The sequence below is a fragment of the Sinocyclocheilus grahami genome, unplaced genomic scaffold (assembly GCF_001515645.1).
Source record: "Sinocyclocheilus grahami isolate Dianchi unplaced genomic scaffold, SAMN03320097.WGS_v1.1 scaffold2039.1, whole genome shotgun sequence".
NCBI classification, from domain to species: Eukaryota; Metazoa; Chordata; class Actinopteri; order Cypriniformes; family Cyprinidae; genus Sinocyclocheilus; species Sinocyclocheilus grahami.
The window spans coordinates 41,531-64,172 of record NW_015507218.1 but is presented as its reverse complement, the minus strand read 5'-3'; the positions used below and the strand labels follow the sequence as shown (position 1 = coordinate 64,172).

The following is a 22,642-nucleotide window of genomic DNA, read 5'->3' as shown; positions in this document are numbered from 1 at the left end:
ACACACACACACACACACACACGCACACACACACACACACGCTCAAGTAACAGATTTTATGTTATGACCTCTTGACCTGTATAGGTAATGTCATCAGTCCGGGGTCGATCCACTTCTCGAGGGACGAGCGCGTCTCACTAATGATGCAGAACAACCTCAGACTCCAGTGGTGAACTCAAGTATGGCAGAGACAAATGGTATTAAATGGGACGAACACACACACACACATGCATAGATGCACACAGTTGGTGTGCTGTGATGAAATCACATGTTGACAGACAGATAAAAACGAGTGTTTCTGAGGTTTGATTACTCTGAGCTGCTTTAAACCATCAATTCAGCTTCAACAACATAACACACACACACACACACACACACACACACTAACAAACCAGATCAGATGGGAACTGAGCTTCTGGAAATGAGTGCATATGAGAAGAAAGGGAATTGAATCTTCTGGAGATGGGACATACAGAGTAGTGAACATGTTAGACTACCAGTGTTGGGGGTAAAGCATTACAAGTAACATGAGTTACATAGTCAGATTATTTTTTTTAAGTAAGTAGCATACAGTTGCCAAAAATATAACTTTGGCTTATAAATAACCTAAAAATAACCTAAAAGTAAAGTAATGCATACAAAGTACACTCTTAAAAATAAAGGTGCTTCAAAGGGTTCTTCAAGAGATGCCATAGAAGAACCATTTTTGGTTCCACAAAGAACCATTAAGTCAAAGGTTCTTTAAAGAACCATCTCTTTCTTACCTCTTTGTAATCTGAAGAACCTTATTTCGCCACAAAGAAGCTTTTGTGAAACAGAAAGGTTCTTTATGGAACCATTTAGACAAAATGGTTCTTCTATGGCATCGTGAAGCACCTTTATTTTTAAGAGTGTAGGCCTAACTAAGCAACGCAATAAGTTGCTTTTTTATGGAGCAACACAATATTCATTTATATTTTAAAAGTACATTTCTCCAACACTGTAGACTACACATTTCAGTTAACAACTTTGAAATCATCTCTATATGGATGTCTTTTTGTACACAGAAACAGAATATAGTTATATCATTGAATGTTTGATGAGTGATCAGAAACTTTACTGGCTTGCTTTACACAGTGAGGCAATATGAAAATAATAACGGTGTTAAAAGTAAAATGTGATATTGATTACATTGAGATGCCTTTTAAAATCCAGTTCAATTTTTAAACATGAATAGAAAACATTGTAGTTATTATAGCAAACAGGATTATTATAGTTAACTAAAACTGAAACTAAAAACCATATACAAATTATTTCCGCTAACTGAAATGAAATAAACATTAACTATAATAAAATTATATATATATATATAAAGAACCATCTCTTTCTTACCTTTTTATAATCAGAAGAACCTTCTTTCGCCACAAAGAACCTTTTGTGAAACAGAAAGATTCTTCAGATGTTAGTTAAAAGTTCTTTATGGAACCATTTAGACAAAAAGGTTCTTCTATGGCATCGTGAAGCATCTTTATTTTTAAGAGTGTATATATATATATATATATATATCAGCTAGTTGCCAAGGTAACACTTCTCATTTAAATTAGTTTAATTTAGTTTTACTATAATAAGAAAAACTAAGACTTTTAAAGTCCTTTAAACACTGAAAAGAAAAAACTTTACAATGAAAATCAAATAGTAAAATTTAAAAATAAAAATAAAAACTGATTTAAAATATTAATAAAAAGTATCCAAACTATATGAAAAAAATAAAACAAATGGCACATTAAATCGAAAGGTAAGGTTGTAAAATTACAATTAAGTTAAATTCATGTTCCATTCAATTTTATTCAGCAAGGATGCATTAATTTGATCGAAAATGACAGTAAAGACATTTATAATGTAACAAAAGATTATATTTCAAATAAATGCTGCTCTTTTTAACTTTCTATTCATCTGTGAATCCTGAAAAATAAAATGTATCACGGTTTGCACAAAAATATTGAGCAGCACAACTGTTTTCAACATTGATAATAATCAGAAATGTTTCTCGAGCAGCAAATCAGCATATTATACTGATTTCCGAAGATCACGTGACGCTGAAGACTGGAGTAATGATGCTAAAGATTCAGCTGCGCATCACAGAGATAAATTACATTTTACAATATATTCACATAAAAAAAACCTTATTTTACCTTGTAATAATATTTCACAATTTTATAGTTTTTACTGTATTTTTGATCAAATAAGTGCAGCTTTGGTGAGCAGAAGAGACTTCTTTCAAAAACACTGGTTCACACCAATCAGATTTAAAGTAAATGGTTGCACTACATGAAAAGCAACTCTCACTGTGCGCTTAATGAAAATACAGAAATAGCAGACTAAACCTACTGGACAAAGGCATAACCGGTCCAGTAAGTGCTCTCTTGCTCTCATTACCGCCGCACAACGGAGAGCCGCTGACCAATTAGACCGTTCCAGAAGTTCTACCGCTCCGGGAAGCTGCTCCGCTGCTCTTAATAGATTTGCAAGCAATTTACCTTTTCAACATGTTGGCAATCTGATGCAATTTGTGTGCAATTTGTCTGCTTTTAGACCCACGTGGAGTTGACTTCAGTACAGAACAAAATGACACAGAGTTGAAAATATCAGCCCATGCTAGACACACACGGCCCTCAAATGTCACAGGGAAAAAGTCAAGAGAGAGACGGAGAAGGCAGAAAGAAGGCCTCTGGATCTGGGCAAATGGATGTATGTATGGATATGGACCGCTGAAATTACCCAGAATACCTTTGGGACTGAATGTATGGCAATTGCTCTGACATTTTCCAGAGTTTGTAGTTTTGACGTCACTCAAAAAAGCGAAATGACCATGATCAGAAGTTTCCCTGTGCCTCTTGATGCTCAACTTTCTCTCCCTTTCTTCTGCTTTAACCCTTCAGTGGCCCAATACATTTTCAAATTGTGCAAGTCAAAAAAGCATATACAGGCAACAGAAAATTAATACACGTGGCTCCTGACGATATATTGAGATCTTATGAAGGGAAACGATTGGTGTGTGCAAGAAACTGAACATTATTTACAGCATTATTAACTGTAAACCAGAGTCTCATGCAAACTGGGAAATCTGATTCTTCTCCACAAACTGATTCTTTCGGACAGTTCATTTAAATGAACTGATTCAAATAACTGATTGCCCTGTTTGTTTACATAATCACACGTTTACACAATTATATTATTAACACACTCAATTATGGTGTGAAACGTGGATGTTTTACATGTCTAGAGCAAATGAAGTGAATAGTCGTCATCAGCTCACCTTTTTAAATAAACAATGAGAAACCATAAAAACGTTCATTTGGCTCCTTTTTGGCTCATTTCCAGTCTGAATGCCTGTCAGGCGTCTGAAAGTGAGTTTTGATTGAGTAACTTGAGGAACTAAGATCTGTGCTGCTCGAGCCGTGATCTTTTTCAGACGCTTCAGTCCAATTTGATAAATCAGTTCACTATAAAGAATCAGTTCAAAAGAATGATTCGTTCATGAACTGGACATCACTCTGGACCATTTGCCTGAGGCTCTGGATTATAATGTAGTACATAATGTTCAGTTTCTTACACAGACTGATTGTTTCGCTTCATAAGACCTTAATATACAGTGCTGTGAAAAGGTTTTTGCCCCCTTCCTGTAAATTAGCATATTTGTCACACTTAAAAGATGCAGATCATCAAACAAATTTTAATATTACACAAAGATAATGCAAGTAAATACAAAATGCAGTTTTTAAATGATGATTTCTTTTATTAAGGGAAAAAAGCTGTCCAAACCTGCCTGCCGTGTTGGTTTTACGCCAGATGTAATGGGACACACACCTTCCAAAAAGTTCAACTTTTGTCTCATCAGTCCACAGAATATTTGCCCAAAAGTCTTGGGGATAATCAAGATATTTTTTGGCAAATGAGAGACGAGCCTTTGTGTTCTTTTTGGTCAGCAGTGGCTTTTGCCTTGGAACTCTCCCATGCATGCCGTGTTTGCCCAGTCTCTTTCTGATGGTGGAGTCATGAACACGGATCTTAACTGAGGCAAGTGAGGCCTGCAGTTCTTTAGATGTTCTTCTGGGTTCCTTTATGACCTCTTGGATGAGTCGTCGTTGTGCTCTTGGAGTAATTTTGGTTGGCCGGCAACTCCTGGGAAGGTTCACCATTGTTCCAAGCTTTCTCAATTTGTGGATAATGGCTCTGACCGTGGTTCGCTGGAGTCCCAAAGCCTTAGAAATGGCTTTATAACCCTTTCCAGACTGATACATGTCAACTGTTTTGATTCTCATCTGTTCTTGAATTTCTTTAGATCGCGGCATAATGTGTTGCTCTTTAAGCATGCTTCACTTTGTCAGACAGGTTCTGTTTAAGTGTCTTCTTGATTCAACAGGTCTGGCAGTAATCAGGCCTGGGTGTGGCTAGTGAAATTTAACTCAGCTTTCTAAAATAATGTGGTTAATTGCAGTTCTTTCATGATTTAACAGGAGGGGGCAATTAATTTTTCACGTAGGGCCACGTAGGTTTGGACAGCGCTTTTCCCTTAATAAAAGAAATCATCATTTAAAAACTGCATTTTGTATTTACTTGCATTATCTTTGTGTAATATTAAAATGTGTTTGATGATCTGAATCTTTTAAGTGTGACAAATATGCAAAAAAATTAAAAAACAGGAAGGGGGCAAAAACCTTTTCACGGCACTGTATTGTCAGGAGCCTGTATGTGATTTTCTTTAACTCTTAAAGTGCCAGTCACCAAGAAGCACAGTTTCAGCTAAAAATCTTCTTTACTGTTCTACTCAAGAAAAAAAAAGTGGATAGTCTGAGGGTGAGTAAATTAACAGCAAATTTTAATTTTGGGTGAACTATCCCTTTAAGTTTGTCACTGAATTTCTCTCCCTTTGCCGTAGGTCTCAAAACTCATCTGCATATATGTGCATGTAAAAAGTCAGATGCGGTACTTTAAATATGCAAATGAGGGGTTTATAATAAGCAATGCACTTTTCACACTTCCTTTTTAAGGTAATTTTGGGTTAATTGTTTCCGCTCATTGTTCACATATTACCCTATAGCAAATTTGTAAAAACTTAAGAGTGAAACATGGCTTGTCCCAGGGTTAAAAGTAGCTTTAAAAATGGGATTTAAAAAATGTTAACCCATGCTTAAGTGAAGTGTGAAAAGACTGTAATTATTAGCTAATCATAACAGAGGTCATTTGCATATAAAATGTACATTAAGATCAGAGATAGGGTGAAAATAATCACGAAAAACTAAATTATGTCTATGTCCGACAAACCTTTGGTAGGTCATATCTGATCAGCCGGATGGAAGCGAGCGAGTGTTAATCAAGCCGGACCAGATGTTTTTGTGAGTTCGATCCACATGCCGTTAAAATAAAAAAAGTGTGCCAGAGAGATTATACGCCCAATTTCACCATCTGAAAGCACTGAAATACTTAATGCGTTATAAGGTTCCCACAGCTGTTTTTCCTGAAAACACACACACAGTCATTCAGCATCTCTTTTACCCTCTTGACATTTTTCTGCATGTTCTTAAAATGACATGTTTTATGTGATTCTATCAGAGTGTTTCTAATGCAATAATCACTGTGTGGAATCTGCCATGAATCTGCCAAAGTGCTTTTCTCCCGGAGAGGAATTCAAAGTGCCTCTTTTGCTGTTCATCACTACACTTCTGCTGAAAACCAGCAAACATTTCTTCAAGCGTCAATAATTTTCCAACCTTCAACACAGTATAGAACATCAAACTCATATAGGATATGAAATAGGATTTAAAGGATATCAAACTGAAATTCTTAAAAAAACTGAGACAGATAGATTTCTAAACATTAATTTTGCCATTAATTGTAATAATCCAGTGAGATTTGTGTCTGACAGCAGCCAGTGCTGCACACAGAGATCTGATCTGATCATCATCAGTCTGTCTGGAATGACATGAAGAAACAGAACAAACTGAGACAGACTCAATCCAGAAGAACTGTGGCAACGTCTCCAAGACGCTTCAAGAAACCTACCTGCAAAGCTACAGCACTGTTCAAAGTTTTAGGCACTTAAAATGAGGATGCTGTCAAAAATAATGTCATAAATAGATTTTCTTTATCAATTAACTTCTATTAACTAAATTAAATCTATCTATCTATCTATTTACACACACACACACACACACACAAACACACACACACACACACACGCACGCGCGCACACAGTGCTGGGTAATAACTGATTACATTTAATCTGGATTATGTAATCAGATTCCAAAAATCACACTACATTTACATATTATTCCCACAATGGTGGTAAATTATTCAGAATTAATTCAGTCAAGCGAATTATTCTTTTTCTCTTTTAAATGTTACATTTCTTTCTGGGTTTTTTTTTGGTATGGTGCGCAATAATCCCAATCAATTCTCTGATAATCATGTTAGATCAAAAGTAATCTAAAAGTAACAAAAAGTAGTCAGATTACATTATGTAATGTGTGTAATCCACTTTGTTACTAATTACAATTTTAGTCAGGTGATTTGCAATCAGTACCAGACCACAATATTCATTCATTTTAACTTGTACTAACATAACTAAAACTGAAATGAAAATTAATAACAACTACACAGGTATATTTAAAAATGATAAAAATACAAAAAACAGCAAAAGGACTCGAACTTGAACTAAAATGTAACTAAAATTGAATTGACTGCAATAGTATCTTAGTGATACTAATATAACACTATATACAAATTAAATAGGACTTATATTCAAAAGGAAGGCAAAATGTGATTTTTGTGTTGTAAACAATAAAATTAAACTGACTATCAGTTTACTTAGGCATCTTTCTAAAAATCACAACAATCATCATATCATTTTAATATCATTATAGAAAACAGTGTAATGGTTTTAGCATGGCTGAAAGGCTTAAGTGTGATCCGTCACATCCTATCTGCTTTTTCCCCCCAGTGTTTTTCTCTTCACGCTTTGATGCACACGTTCAACCACCAAATAGCACATAATAACAGTTTAGACACCTTTCAATTTGAGCATTCCTGCTTGTAAAGTTGAGTGTTCCTCTGGGTGCCATGACAACCGAGCAGCCCAGCATCAGCACCGCTAGATTCCGCTGCCATGGCGATGGCGCAGCTTGTCACTCACGCGGGGACACTTGACATGCACACAGATTCCCAACAGCACCGTAAATCACAGTTAAATACAGTGGTTCGATGCAATCTATTTTACTACACTACTAAAAATATGAGAGTGGCTCGGGGAGAACGATTGCTCTGCCAGATTGGACGACATCGTTTCATCTTTCGCTCTGTGATGGCTGATGTCTAAATATCGCTCTTTTTCTCCTCTATCAGAGAAGCGAGCGCGGTTTTCATCTGATTTCTAATCTTTCGGAGAGTTTCCCTCCAAACAGCACACCCACAACAAGACGTAGCGACAGAGATGGAGCAGACAGTTGATGAAATCGGAGCAGCTATCACCTTAACCACTACCTGTCAGCTTTCTCTGGCTGCTCTCTGATGGGGCAACAATTTTCTGAAGTGGAAGTCAAGGGCGCCAATGTGGCACAGTGCGAGTAAATGTTAACAAAAGCGCTGCTGTCCACTTCTTTATTTATGAAAGGCATCGGTGAGCGGAGAGAGTCTCCATCATACTCACACAATCACTGCTAAAACAATTCCTGACCGAGAAGATTTACATTCATACTCATCTAATCCTCCTCAATCCAGACACTCAGTGTTTGCACTTTATCTCTCATCTCTGTTTTTCTATCTCTCCATCAGCCTCGGAGACAAACAAATGCAAACGCCTAGAAAAACAGTTCAAACACACACACACACACACACACACACACACACACTTGAATGTTACTTAAAGCAACTACAGAAATTTCAATTACCTGTAGTAAAAGTGCCAAACAAATAAATTAGAACAATAGATAGAATGATAGAACGATAGATAGAACGATAGATTGAACGATAGATAGATAGATAGATAGATGGATGGATAGATGGATGGATAGATGGATGGATGGATGGATGGATAGATAGATAGATATAATGATAGATAGAATGATAGAACAATAGAATAATAAAACGACAGGTAAATAGAACAATAAATAATGATAAAATGATGGACAGAATGATAGAACAATAGAATAGAACGATAGATAGATAGATAGATAGAATGATGATAGATAATGATAGAACAATAGAATAATAGAACGATAGATAGAGCGATGATAGATAATGATAATGATAGAATGATATAACAATAGAATAATAGAACGATAGAATAATAGATAGATAGATAGATAGATAGATAGATAGATAGATAGATAGATAGATAGATAGATAGATAGATAGATAGATAGATAGATAGATAGATAGATAGATCGATCGATAGATAGATCGATCGATAGATCGATAGATAATGATAGAATGATAGAATGAATGAACGATAGACAGACAGAGACAGACAGACAGACAGACAGACAGACAGACAGACAGACAGATAGACAGACAGATAGATAGATAGATAGATAGATAGATAGATAGATAGATAGATAGATAGATAGATAGATAGATAGATAGATAGATAGATAGATAATGATAGAATGATAGCTAGAACGATAGCTAGAATGATAGATAGAATGATAGATAGAATGATAGAACGACAGACAGACAGACAGACAGACAGACAGACAGACAGATAGACAGACAGACAGACAGATAGATAAATAGATAGATAGATAGATAGATAGATAGATAGATAGATAGATAGATAGATAGATAGATAGATAGATAGATAGATAGATAGATAGATAGATAGATAGATAGATAGATAGACTCATCACGTAACACATCCAGTATGCAGGGAAATAAAGCAGCTCAGGCCTGTTCCTGAATGATCTATTTGTCTTGCATGCAAATACTGTGGTCAGGTGAAGCTGTAAAACCAGATATTAACAGTTTAAATCACTTCTCTGAGCTACAGGACACACGTCAGGATTTCTTGATCAAATGCCAAGATGAATCTACTAGACTCAAAGTTGAGTCGTTCACACAGCTTTGCTTTAGTTACATAATACAAATGACAGTATTCTTTTTTAAATTTCAATTAATTAAATTCTACTTACTTGCGTTCAAAATCTGCACCTAGTTTGCTATCCTCAATTCAAATTCTTCAAAAACTTAACTGAAATTTAAAGTTAATTCTCAATTCAGTTCAGACATAATACTGTTGGAAGTATTTATTAGTGCATACTGCACACAGACTCAAATTCTATTTTTAAAAATTAGGCATGCAGAATACAGTATATACTTTGCAGTATGCAATACACTAGTATTCTATTCAGACATAGCCACTGTAAAAACAACAGTACCTTAAAAGTTCCAAAAACAATAAAAGTTCAAAAGTTTAAAGTGCTTGTTGCAATTGGGCAAAAATGGGAAATAAGAGTAGAAGGATCGAAAAAGAGGAAAAACAGAATTTACATGCATCGACTAACCAACAAAATGAATTCAGAAGAAATGCACTGAGAAACAATGATGTCAACCTGTGCCAGAACATTCACCTGAGAAGCTTGTCTGTTCCTCTCACACACACTTAGAGAGGATTAACCACAAAAGCGGCTAATAGCAGGGTTTCAGATGGCGCATTCTCTTCTTTAGTGTGAGAATCGCTTCTATTCATAAGCATTTCCTTGAGCTGAATGAGGCTAACACCGAGGCCTTCACAAGCCACGCCGACAAAGAACATATGTGAAAAACCAAAGCCTTTCACGGATTAACCCACTTATGTCATTTAACCCCTTTTGATAAACACAGCCGGGTGGGATAAACACTCGCCAGCGGACAGATGCTAAAACCCACGTGCGACCGCCAGGCAGCGGCCGTCTTCTTCATTTGGGTCTTTAATCAGAGACTTTAACCTCTCAGGGTTCGTCTCTAAACACGCCACTGGGACAAAAGCCGCTAATTGCCCCCCTCCTTCATTCTGCTGACAGATAATATTGTTTTATTACCATGAGGTCACTGGGGCAGAGGAGGAGAGGAGAGGCTGTATTAATGTGTGAAAGGATCCCATAGGGACCATCGTCCACTTACTGTCCACTACTGTCCTAAACACTGTCCTAACCATCCCTGAGGACAAATAAAGACACATAAAAGGCTCCGGCTAATTTAGACGTGGTTAAGCGACCTCGTCTGCTGACCTCAGGTGGAGTTTACTGGTTGAGGAGCGTGACAGCAGGACCCTAGACGTGTCTAGCTATGCATGAACCGCCCAGCATTGACGTTACTGTAAAACGAGGTGATGAATGTGACGGGAAGAACTGTTTCAATCAGCCTATTAATCCATCCCTCCATCGATCAGACCGACCGTAAATTCATCCGCCCGAACGAGAATAAATAAAGGGCAAGTCTCACAGCGTCACTCTGAGACACTGACGAAACCTTGAATCAAATCAATAAGATTCAATTCAACTCATCCTCTCAATAACTTTTAATTAAGAGTGTGAGAAAACAAAAAGGCCTCCGCCACGAATCTGAAAGTGTTTTTGAGGCGTCAATGAGATAACGGTTTATTGAGATGTAAACAACACTGACAACAGAGAAGCTGAGATCTGTTTGGCACCGAGAGCCGTGATGTATTTTGACGTTCGTACATAAATTGTAAATTCAGGTTGATTAGGATACTTTTCCCCAGTCATTTTGATGGCAAAAATGGCCCAATCCACCTGAATGATTGGTTAGCTGGGCCAGTGTGTGTTGTGATTGGTTAGCCTTAATAGGACCCCTTTAAGTTTAAAAATGGCCGCACCCGCTCTTACGGGAAAAATAAGGTGGATAGGCTATTTAGATGCTAAGGTGCGGTTACGTGAGCAAAATTTCATTGGCAAAAAGGCTTATCATCTTAGTAAATAATGGCGTATCGATGTAAGAAGATATCTCACACAAAGTCATTTGAAAGCAGTTTTCTGTTGGTCAGTGCGCGAATTTCGAGGGGAAATCTTCCGTAGGCCAACTCACGAGAAATTCCCGATCGCGTGGAATCCGATAATGAAATGGCTGGATTTCGCCTGCGAAAATTTGGTGAACGACAGTAATAGAAGTCAAAACAAAAGCGTAGAGGTTTCTTAAAAAAAACCTTTAAAATAACATATTACATACGGAACATATTCCAACAGCATATTAAATCAAATAATTTCCGCTGCCAAAGAAACTCTCGCGAGAAGAAATCGCGTTCGCGTTTGCCGATAACCATAGGAACAGCTCAGCACTCGAATACTTTTCAATACGAATGTCATCGAACATAATACACAACGACAAAACAAAAGTACTTTTAACTATGTATTACATTTCTCAGTTATATATGAAAATTTAATGCTTTTGTTTTAAAAGTCGTGAAGATGCAGGCTATGTGGAACACTGTAGGCACGAAAACGCGATGAAACTCAAAATGACCTGTAGAAATTCTGAAAGACATTGCGTTATGTTAATCACACAAACACAACTTTGATGCTCACTTTTAAACCTAGGCCTTCTGTAAGTTCTGGAGCAGCTGTAAAATGAATATTTCATAGGCAAATGCGTTGAGTTATTGTATATAGGCTACATAGGATTAAACCTGCAAACTTGGGTGCTTAATATTCTTAATTTCTAATTATTACATCATTTGGTTTCCTTAATTATTAAAGCCACTACAACTCACTCATTCACTCAAGTCTTTTATTGCAGATTTATTGCAGACTATTTGCCAAAGCAGCCAGCAATTTAATTATGCTTTTGCATAATTCTCCTGTTACATAATACTGGCTAGGCCTATTATTTATCCAATGACACATCGGATCTGAAATTTTATTGATTCTTCCTTACTACACACACTACCAAACATACGTGTGCACTATACATGTGTGCGATGAGCACTTCAATTATGCCTGTGATGAACGACTTAATGGCGCTCTTGTGTTGATCAGGGTTCATATTTATCACAGGCTACAGAAAAATTCACTTTCTCTGTCTATCTATCGCCTTTACCCCTCTCTCTCTACACATCTATCCATCTTTCTCTTTTGCTCGGTTCACAAAGAAAATCTGACGTACTGCAATTTCATTTAACCTAGGACAGCAACTGCTTACAACATCCACAGAATGACTGTCAATAAGAGAGCTTTGATTAAACCAGAGCAACACACACACACACACTTACAGTATGATACGCTACAGCCTCAAATCACACACAAACCTATAATAATAAACTTCCACATGCCACATACTTTAGCGTCATGGAAGGACGCAGGCAGTCATTGACTCAAAGTGGTATCAGGGCTCCTGATTTAGATGATCATGTTATGATGGGGGATGTGATTGCTGCCGCTGACCCATAATTCAACCTGTCGTCTCTACGATTCCCTGGAGATCCATCTTTCTCTCTCTTAGATTCACTCAGGATTCAACAGGCCTTACAACAGAGCACTATTTAGAGACTTAGGCGTTATATACACACACATATATACAGTGCACACAACATTGGACCCCATTGACTTTCAAAGCGATCCATGCAATCTCATTGCGTAAGTGTACATATGCTTAACTGTACATACATAAACTTACGCAATTAGAGTCTAGACCTCTCCGGCTCCGCCACACTAATTACATTACCCAGAATTCACTCAGGAAGACACACGATGATGACGCCTGAATAAGAGAGCTTTGATTAAACCAGAGCAACACACACACACACACTTACAGTATGATACGCTACAGCCTCAAATCACACACAAACCTATAATAATAAACTTCCACATGCCACATACTTTAGCGTCATGGAAGGACGCAGGCAGTCATTGACTCAAAGTGGTATCAGGGCTCCTGATTTAGATGATCATGTTATGATGGGGGATGTGATTGCCGCCGCTGACCCATAATTCAACCTGTCGTCTCTACGATTCCCTGGAGATCCATCTTTCTCTCTCTTAGATTCACTCAGGATTCAACAGGCCTTACAACAGAGCACTATTTAGAGACTTAGGCGTTATATACACACACACATATATACAGTGCACACAACATTGGACCCCATTGACTTTCAAAGCGATCCATGCAATCTCATTGCGTAAGTGTACATATGCTTAACTGTACATACATAAACTTACGCAATTAGAGTCTAGACCTCTCCGGCTCCGCCACACTAATTACATTACCCAGAATTCACTCAGGAAGACACACGATGATGACGCCTGACCTCTGCGACCTCAAGGACTCCAGAATGCTTGCAAATCCTTCTCCGTCTTTTCTGTCGATCGGCATAAATTATCACGTCTGCTGATGGACAACAGGTTGATTAAAAACAATGCAGAGTGTGTTTAGCGTACGACAAATCAACCTAATAAAGAGAGAGCCGGATTCCTCTGGGAAATCTGCAGGTCTGAGCGCTAATGAAGCGTCTGTGGCTCTCTAGTGGATGTTCAGAGTCAGACAGACAGCAGGAAAACAGACAACCGTTTTCATCTGATCTAATGATAGAAGCACTTCAGACTGTCCCAGGGTTATAGAAATATTCATTTGTTTTTTTAAATAAATAAAATAGACTTGAACTGAAATAAAACATTTAAGAACATTTCATTTAGTTTAACTAAAACTGAAATAAAATTAATAAGAACTATTAATTAATAAGAATAAATTAACAAAAACACAATTACTATAACTTTAACAAAAACCGAAAATATAAAAATAAAAACTGATTCAAAATATTGATAAAAGCTATAAAGTATCTAATAATACAAATATAACACTGGACTGTAATTAAAGTGTTCATTTAGATTAGTGAAGTCAAACGATTAACCGCGATTAATCGCTTCCAAAATAAAAGTTTTTCTTTACATAGTATATGTGTGTGTGTTTATTTATTATGTATATATAAATACAAACACATGCATGTATATATTTCAGAAAAATATGTTAAGTTTATATATTAAATAGATTTATAAATAATATAAAATATAAGAATATAAATATTCATTTAAATATTTTTTAAATATATGCTGTATGTGTGTGTATTTATATATAACAGAGCACTATTTAGAGACTTAGGCGTTATATACACACACACATATATACAGTGCACACAACATTGGACCCCATTGACTTTCAAAGCGATCCATGCAATCTCATTGCGTAAGTGTACATATGCTTAACTGTACATACATAAACTTACGCAATTAGAGTCTAGACCTCTCCGGCTCCGCCACACTAATTACATTACCCAGAATTCACTCAGGAAGACACACGATGATGACGCCTGACCTCTGCGACCTCAAGGACTCCAGAATGCTTGCAAATCCTTCTCCGTCTTTTCTGTCGATCGGCATAAATTATCACGTCTGCTGATGGACAACAGGTTGATTAAAAACAATGCAGAGTGTGTTTAGCGTACGACAAATCAACCTAATAAAGAGAGAGCCGGATTCCTCTGGGAAATCTGCAGGTCTGAGCGCTAATGAAGCGTCTGTGGCTCTCTAGTGGATGTTCAGAGTCAGACAGACAGCAGGAAAACAGACAACCGTTTTCATCTGATCTAATGATAGAAGCACTTCAGACTGTCCCAGGGTTATAGAAATATTCATTTGTTTTTTTAAATAAATAAAATAGACTTGAACTGAAATAAAACATTTAAGAACATTTCATTTAGTTTAACTAAAACTGAAATAAAATTAATAAGAACTATTAATTAATAAGAATAAATTAACAAAAACACAATTACTATAACTTTAACAAAAACCGAAAATATAAAAATAAAAACTGATTCAAAATATTGATAAAAGCTATAAAGTATCTAATAATACAAATATAACACTGGACTGTAATTAAAGTGTTCATTTAGATTAGTGAAGTCAAACGATTAACCGCGATTAATCGCTTCCAAAATAAAAGTTTTTCTTTACATAGTATATGTGTGTGTGTTTATTTATTATGTATATATAAATACAAACACATGCATGTATATATTTCAGAAAAATATGTTAAGTTTATATATTAAATAGATTTATAAATAATATAAAATATAAGAATATAAATATTCATTTAAATATTTTTTAAATATATGCTGTATGTGTGTGTATTTATATATACATAATAAATTTTAAAAAATATTTAAAGGTATTTATTTCTGCTTTCGTCCAAATGAGGACATCATCAAACTCAAAGAGAGATTTAAGATTTGGCTCACTTCTGGAGTTATACATTTGTATGGCTACAGTATTCAAATTTATGGCTGCGTGAATGCATGCACAAAATCACACAGCTGTCAAACCTGTTTAACAGTCTTAAATATATGCTGTATGTGTGTGTATTTATATATACATAATAAATTTTAAAAAATATTTAAAGGTATTTATTTCTGCTTTCGTCCAAATGAGGACATCATCAAACTCAAAGAGAGATTTAAGATTTGGCTCACTTCTGGAGTTATACATTTGTATGGCTACAGTATTCAAATTTATGGCTGCGTGAATGCATGCACAAAATCACACAGCTGTCAAACCTGTTTAACAGTCCACACACACACACACACACACACACACACATTTCATGTCACACACCCTGACTGACAGACAGGCCGTGTTCAGGCAAAGTGTCATAAAGGTGGGTCCAAAATGTGTCTGATCACAACAGTGTCAACAATGTACAGTGAGGATGAAAAGACTTTTATGAGCTCTTGAAACAGAGCCTATGTATGTGTGTATAAAATATATAGCCTATATATAAATATATAGCCTATGTGAATTTACTAGACAGAATTATTTCAATTTACTAGAATTAAATCAAGTTTATAAGAAAAATACTGCTTGAAAATTAAATATACTCAAAGCAATGTCCAGAATCTGAAAAAGACCTTCATCGGGATAGATGCCATATTTAACATGGATGTGTGAGGGATAAATGTGCCGTGTTTACAAGTGTATAAATGTCCTAGATCGTGTAATTTTTCACGATTTCAGAATTTTTAGCTGTACTTTCGTCAGCGGAGCAATCGGAATTGTTAAACTACACTAAAGTCCAATAAACGCCCTGTATAGGCCTACTTGGCTCTCACAGCCTCTGTCAAAAATTAAATATGGCGCTACCCTATAAAACCTGATATAAAATGTTTAATATTTAATTTTGTTTTTACATTTTGTATTTAATTGTTATTATTGAATCTCGGTTTGAAATGGAGTAGCCTAGGCTACTGCTGATCACAAACTGCACAATATGGACATTTTTTTTCTTTGGTTTCCACTCAACATGATTGGCTTTAATTGCAGGATATTAAACGGGTTCTCTGTGCATTTCTGGGGAGATATTTTACGTTCTCTCAAAAACCAACAAGCAAACAATTAAAGACCCCCCACTCACCCACCCCTCCCCCTTTTCTCTCTCTCTCGGTCAGTGCGTTTTGTCGGTGCTCGATGGACCGTGTTAACGCGCTTATTATGAGAACAGGTTCCTCACGGGATTTCTGCACATATACGTGTGGGAAAGAATGCAAGAGAGAGAGAGAGACATCTGTTCAACACACACATATGTGCAGGTCTACTGTATCATGACCTCTGAACTCTGGTTAACTTTACCACTGATCGACTACGACCTTACCGCACTTTATTTTTTATTTATTTATTTTATTAAAAAATGCGCTCAGTTTAAACAGCTGATAGCCTATATGTTTTTGACGGATTTTTTCAGTATTTTGTATAAGGAGGAAAAAAAAGGTCCACGTGAAAAACGCTTTATTTAGGCTATTTATTTTATCCGAGAAGGCTATTTATCCAATGTTTCCCAATACATATTTAGCCTATACAAGTATAAAACGACTTCGATATTTTAGGCTACTATAATTCATATCATTTCGCATTTCCTGAAATTAAAAGATTTCGGGAAAATTAAAGAGAAATTAATGCTCACCAAAACGAGAGAAACACACGTACAAAATATAATGCGTGATTTCATTATATAAAACCAAACGAGTCTGTGATGCTTTGACCGAGTCTCGTATTCTGCTGAATTTTCTACAGCCTAATTGTGATGAACGGAAAACTGCATTGATCCCGCGAACATATCAAACAAATAAAATGGCATGTAATTAAAGCTCGCCTCTTTATTAAATTTGAAAGTCAAATTAAACGCATGATATCCACGTGCGCTGCATGCTGATGCGCGCTCGGATGAAACTGCATAGGCTACAGTTATAGTGCTTATAGCCTACCACTTTTATGCATTTGATTTCCTGGCCCAAAATTATTATTTTTAAAAAATCTGCTTATACCGAATATCTGCAATGCAAAATCTAATATAGACCTGGAAATAAATAGAACGTTTTAGGTAGCCTAGAAAAAAACGAATTGTAAAAGATACAAATAAATGTTTAAACATGCAGAAAAAAAAATAGGCTATATTATATAGGCTATTTTCTAAATCGCCAGATAAGTAGGCTACATGTGTGAGCGTGATCAAATGAACTGTATATTGTACGGATGGGCAGATTTTCTTGCTTCCATTAAAGGCCAAAATGCTCTTTGTGACCTTCTCAAATCATGCAGTGAATCTCAAATTCATATCTTCTTACACTAAAATTATAATCTGTAATGAAGGCATTAGAATTAGAAAAGAATAGCCTACACTCTAAAAAAAATGCTGGGTTAAAAAGGGACAAACCCAGCTATTGGGTTGTTTTGACCCAGCGGTTGGGTTTTGTTTTGTTTTTATATTTAACCCAGCATTTTTTTTAGAGTGTACATAATGAAAGCATTACTGGAAATCTCAGACTTTGTGTTGTGGAAAATTGCACAACAATTACAGAACTGTAGATGATAAATGATCTACTGATCCACACAAACAGGAGTGAATCAGATCAGAAACCAGAGTGCACTGTATTAAGCACACATGAATCTCTGCTGTGAACGAGAGGAAAGAGGAAAGAGCTCGTGGATGAAGTTCATCTCCTCTTGTTGGTGAAGCTGCTGCTCCACCACGTGCATCACCCACCTCCACCCCCTCGAGTTTCCCGCCACGCCCCCCGACCCAGAATTCAACACGAGTCCTGACGAATAAAAACACAGATCCTGAAGAATAATAATAAAAAATGAAAAAATCATGCATTGTTAAATATTTTATTCAGATGTCATATTCAGATGTTTAAAGTCAGTGGTGAATTTTGCGCAGCTCATTAGCATAAAATATTAGTTATCCTTACATGGGGTTTCCCCAACAATTAAAAAAGGGGTCCTGGAAAGGTTCACTGGCCCTCTGGCTCCTCCCACTTGTAAACAGTCCCCGAGAGCTCCGCAGATGACATCCCCAGCGAACGCAGATCTGATTGGTCGCGCGGGATCCGCCGGATCTTCAAAGCCCGAGCCGAGCGCATTTGTGCAGCGGTGGGCGGAAAAAGGCTCCAAAACAGCCGAGGGACTTATAAATGCAAAGACCTTTCACAGGTGATGGCAACTTCACTTCTTGGGGTGAGTATAGATACAGCTCTTGTGTCCGTCCAGGGGAGATCTCGAGAGGATTTTCAGCTGAAATTAGAGCAATCTAAGATTGTTTAAAGCTTATTTTGCTGGATATTTTCATTAGGCTACAAGCGTGTTTGTGCGTAATCCTGCGTAATGCTGAAATGCGGTCGAGTTGCATTCGGATTGCAGGAGCAAATAGTAGGCTATAATCCTAAAAATAAGTGTCCTTTGAAAACAATATTCACCAAAGAATCCTGTAGTTATAACAAAAAGAAATAAAAAATCTGGAGAGTAAAAAGTTACTGATGTTTCTTTAGATCGGTGTTTTGGTTCCTGGGTTCTTTAAAAACACTAAAAACATAGACGGTTTAATGAAATTAAATTGAATCACAAGCTTCTCCTATAGTATAAAACGGCAACACTCATTTTGGTTCTATGTGGAAGCTTTATTCTTATTAAAAGAACTGCTAATGGCAACACCGATTCTGAACAGTTTAATGCAAGAATATCAGTACAATGGATTGAGTTTAAACAATTTCAACTCTTTGCTTTGTAGAACTATAGCCTACTTAAACTGTCGCAAAGCAAATCAATTTAATGCAAAAGGTAATATATCAGTTCTTTAAGATTATATTACTTCGATTGCATTATTTCCATGAACAAATCAATTGTCTCTGAAAAGTTTATAGAAGGAAAATGTGCAAAACGGTCTGCGTTTAAAGTATTGCAACTCTTTATTTCACGTCTAAACTAACCATATTTTGATATGCGGCAAAGGGAAAAGTCCTTGATCTCCTATCGGCTTTATAAACAATGTGTTTGGCATAGTTAATGACCAATACCTTTGCTTTTTTGCTCTTCTTTTGAAAGTCGCTTTGGATAAAAGCGCCTTGAGTGAAAATGTGAATGTTTTTATGGTCACAGGAGGAACCGAGGGTTGGATCCACTCCATTGGCCATGTTAGCAGCGACCTGTAACAAAATCGGGAGCTCGAGTCCCTCCTCGGACAGCGGCTCGTTTGGAAAAGGAGGTTTTCACCCGTGGAAACGCGCAGCGCCCAGCAGCTGTTCTCTCTCTCCGTTCGGCGCGCAGCGGAATGACTCGTTCAGCGCCAACAGCTCGTACTCCTTAACGGGCGCCTCCACTAGCCCGTTTGGAAACGACTATCCCGTGTTTCAAACTTCAGTGGCCAACAGTTCTCAGGACGCGAGCGCGCAGTCGGTGTTCATCTCCAAAGTGGACACTCTGCAGGGGATTTACCCGAGGATGAGCGTCGCGCATCCGTATGAGACGTGGTTCAAATCCGCGCACGCTGGCATCTCCGCCGGAGACGTGAGCGCCGGTGGCGGCTCCTCTTGGTGGGATGTGGGCACCGGTTGGATTGACGTTCAAAGCGCGAACGGCGCCGCGCTCCAGAGCTCTTTGCATTCACCCTTGGGTGGATACAACTCAGAGTATTCCTCCCTCACTCACTCCGCGTTCAGCGCGAGTCCGTCTCCGCATCTCCTCACAGGTGGCCAGCACCTGATGGACGGATTCAAACCGGTTTTATCCGCCACTTACCCAGAAACCAGCCCAGGTACTAACGGCGCAGTGCTAGCCGGGTCTCCGCGCTCATCCACCCGGCGGTACTCCGGTAGAGCGACCTGCGACTGTCCAAACTGTCAAGAGGCGGAGCGCCTGGGGCCCTCAGGGGCCAGTTTGCGCAGAAAGGGCCTCCACAGCTGCCACATCCCGGGCTGCGGAAAGGTATACGGAAAGACATCGCACCTCAAAGCGCATTTGCGTTGGCACACCGGCGAGAGGCCGTTCGTTTGTAACTGGCTCTTCTGCGGGAAGCGCTTCACCAGGTCCGACGAGCTCCAGCGGCATTTACGCACACACACCGGGGAAAAGAGATTCGTCTGTCTGGTGTGCAACAAGCGCTTCATGCGCAGCGACCATCTCAGTAAACACGTGAAAACGCACAGCGCCTGCGAGCCCGGCTCCAGCGGGGTTAAGAAGGGCAGCGATACCGACAGCGAACAGAGTGTACCGGGCAGCCCAGCCTGCCAGACACCCGAAATGACCCACAACACAGAACCCGTTCAGAACGGCCTCTGAGAAGAGATATAGATAACATGCGTTCTTAAAGATAAAGGTTCCCATTAGAGCCAAAAAAATAACTTTTTATTCTCAAATTCCTTCGACAGCTGGTATTTTAAAGAACCCATAACACTGATCTGAAAACTTCTAAAGCATAAACCGTTTTAACCTCCACTCTAAAAAAAATGCTGGTTTGTTTCAAACCAACTTTGCGTCAGTAAAATATGTACAATGTACAAATTGAACCCAACAGCTGGCTTAGTCCATATTTGACCCAAAGTTGGGTTGAAACAACCCAGCATTTTTAGAGTGCATAAACACTCTTAAAATTAAACGTTCCAAATGGTGTTCTTCGCAGCGATGCCATAGAACCACCATTTTTGGGTCCTCAAAGAACCCTTCAGTGAAAAGTTCTTAAAAGCATTTTTTTTCTTAGTGTAAAGAGCGTTTGAAAAATCTAAAGCACTTTTTTCCCCCATTATAAACAACATTTTGCGTAACGGATGTTAAACGTTCTTTATGGAACCACTGATGCCAATAAAGAACTTTTATTTTCAAGAGTGTGGCAACTCAAGAACTCTATACAGAAAGTGTTTCTTGGTCTACAAAGAACCATGGATGTTCATTAAAGAACCTTTGCTTTTAAGAGTGTCCACGTGTGAACGCACTCACTCATTTCGTGAAATCACGCGAAGGCCAGTGAGTTTATCAGACGCCAGTTTCGATCATATTTGACTGTAAATCAGCGGAAGGTCTCTCTCAGGTGTTCTTGGATATCCTCTTTGGATGCAGTGATGAAAATAACCTCGTCTTGCACATAAAGATGAAACAAACTGCTGAACTTTGATATTTGCGCTGCATCTACAGATTCTCCATGCACTCATGTCTATTGAGGCACTTTATTGACTAAATGATATGATTTTATTCCTCAACAGCTGCACAAATGTCTTATCATTCTGTATTTGCCAACTGAACTGTTTTATTTTGTGCGCCTTGATTTGGAAACGGAAAGTCTCTAACCCAGCGAGTCTATAATAGGCTAATACGCCTAATTTGGAGATGAAAAGTGCGTTTTTGTACATTAGTCGTGCAGTTGATGTCTATGACCGTGCATCTGAACTCTTCTCAATGCAAAGTGCAATTGCACACAGGATTGTCTTGAAACTCTATTTATCATCGAGTTTGATTTGTGCTTTGAAGTCTATCAGAGTCGCACTTTGAATCTATATTTATAATGTCAGGATCGAATCGAGTCGATCAGTTATTGGTTTGTCTTTTGTTTTATTATTATTTAATTGAGCATGTGTGTTTGTATTTACTGACGTTTACTTTAAGGTAATAAAGTCAAATATGACTTGGCTATTTGGACTGTTTTTGGGGGAAGTATGTGTGGGTTGATAACAATAATGATGGCTTACCACAAAAATAGTCGCAATACTGTATGTGTTTAACGCTGTTGGCATGCGCACATATTAATAAATACGCAAGGTTATTAAAGCCTGTATGAGATAATGAAAGACGACATGCTGTGAAGAAACAAAGCCGTGATATTGAATGTTTTAAATTACTTAATACTTTAAAATAAACAGAAATACATAGAAATGGACTCAGGCTACTTAAAAACCTCAGATGGTTTAGATTAGACATGTCTGTGACTGAGCTGTTTTCTTTTTAAGATAATTAAGTTCAATAAAAATATAGATTAAAAAAAAAAATTAAAATCATTATATATATAATATAATAATAGAAACATTTTAAATTATTTTTTAATTTATAATTATGATCCACTTCTACCAAAGTGTTATTCCTTTGAAATGATCATGACCTAAAAGAGGCTGGCACGATCTGTGTATTTGGAAGTGACTTTACCTTTTTGACTTTAGTCATAACTAGTCATTTCTAACTTAAAATCAATTCCTAAGATAAGATCAAAGTTTTAGTTTCAGATCTCTTATCTGTGAGCAGTGATATTTCATTCGATAAACAGCGCTCTTAGTGGCCGCTGGCAGAACTGCAGCTCTAGTTCACTAGTCTATTTG

General features: G+C 37.4%; 1 protein-coding gene across 1 annotated transcript; it reads left to right on the top strand.

Moving 5' to 3' along the window:
* The first annotated feature begins 18,452 nt into the window (after positions 1–18,452).
* LOC107573801 (transcription factor Sp8-like) lies at positions 18,453–20,621 on the top strand. Its single transcript, XM_016260248.1, has 2 exons — positions 18,453–18,524; positions 19,443–20,621. Exons 1-2 carry the CDS (start codon positions 18,504–18,506, stop codon positions 20,619–20,621), a joined length of 1,200 nt encoding a protein of 399 aa, XP_016115734.1. The 5' UTR covers positions 18,453–18,503.
* Positions 20,622–22,642: the final 2,021 nt, after the last annotated feature.

Coding starts and splice junctions, on each gene's coding strand:
- LOC107573801 (XM_016260248.1), top strand. CDS start 18,504: ATGGCAACTTCACTTCTTGGG. Junction 18,525..19,442: donor TGGCAACTTCACTTCTTGGG/GTGAGTATAGAT, acceptor TTATGGTCACAG/GAGGAACCGAGGGTTGGATC.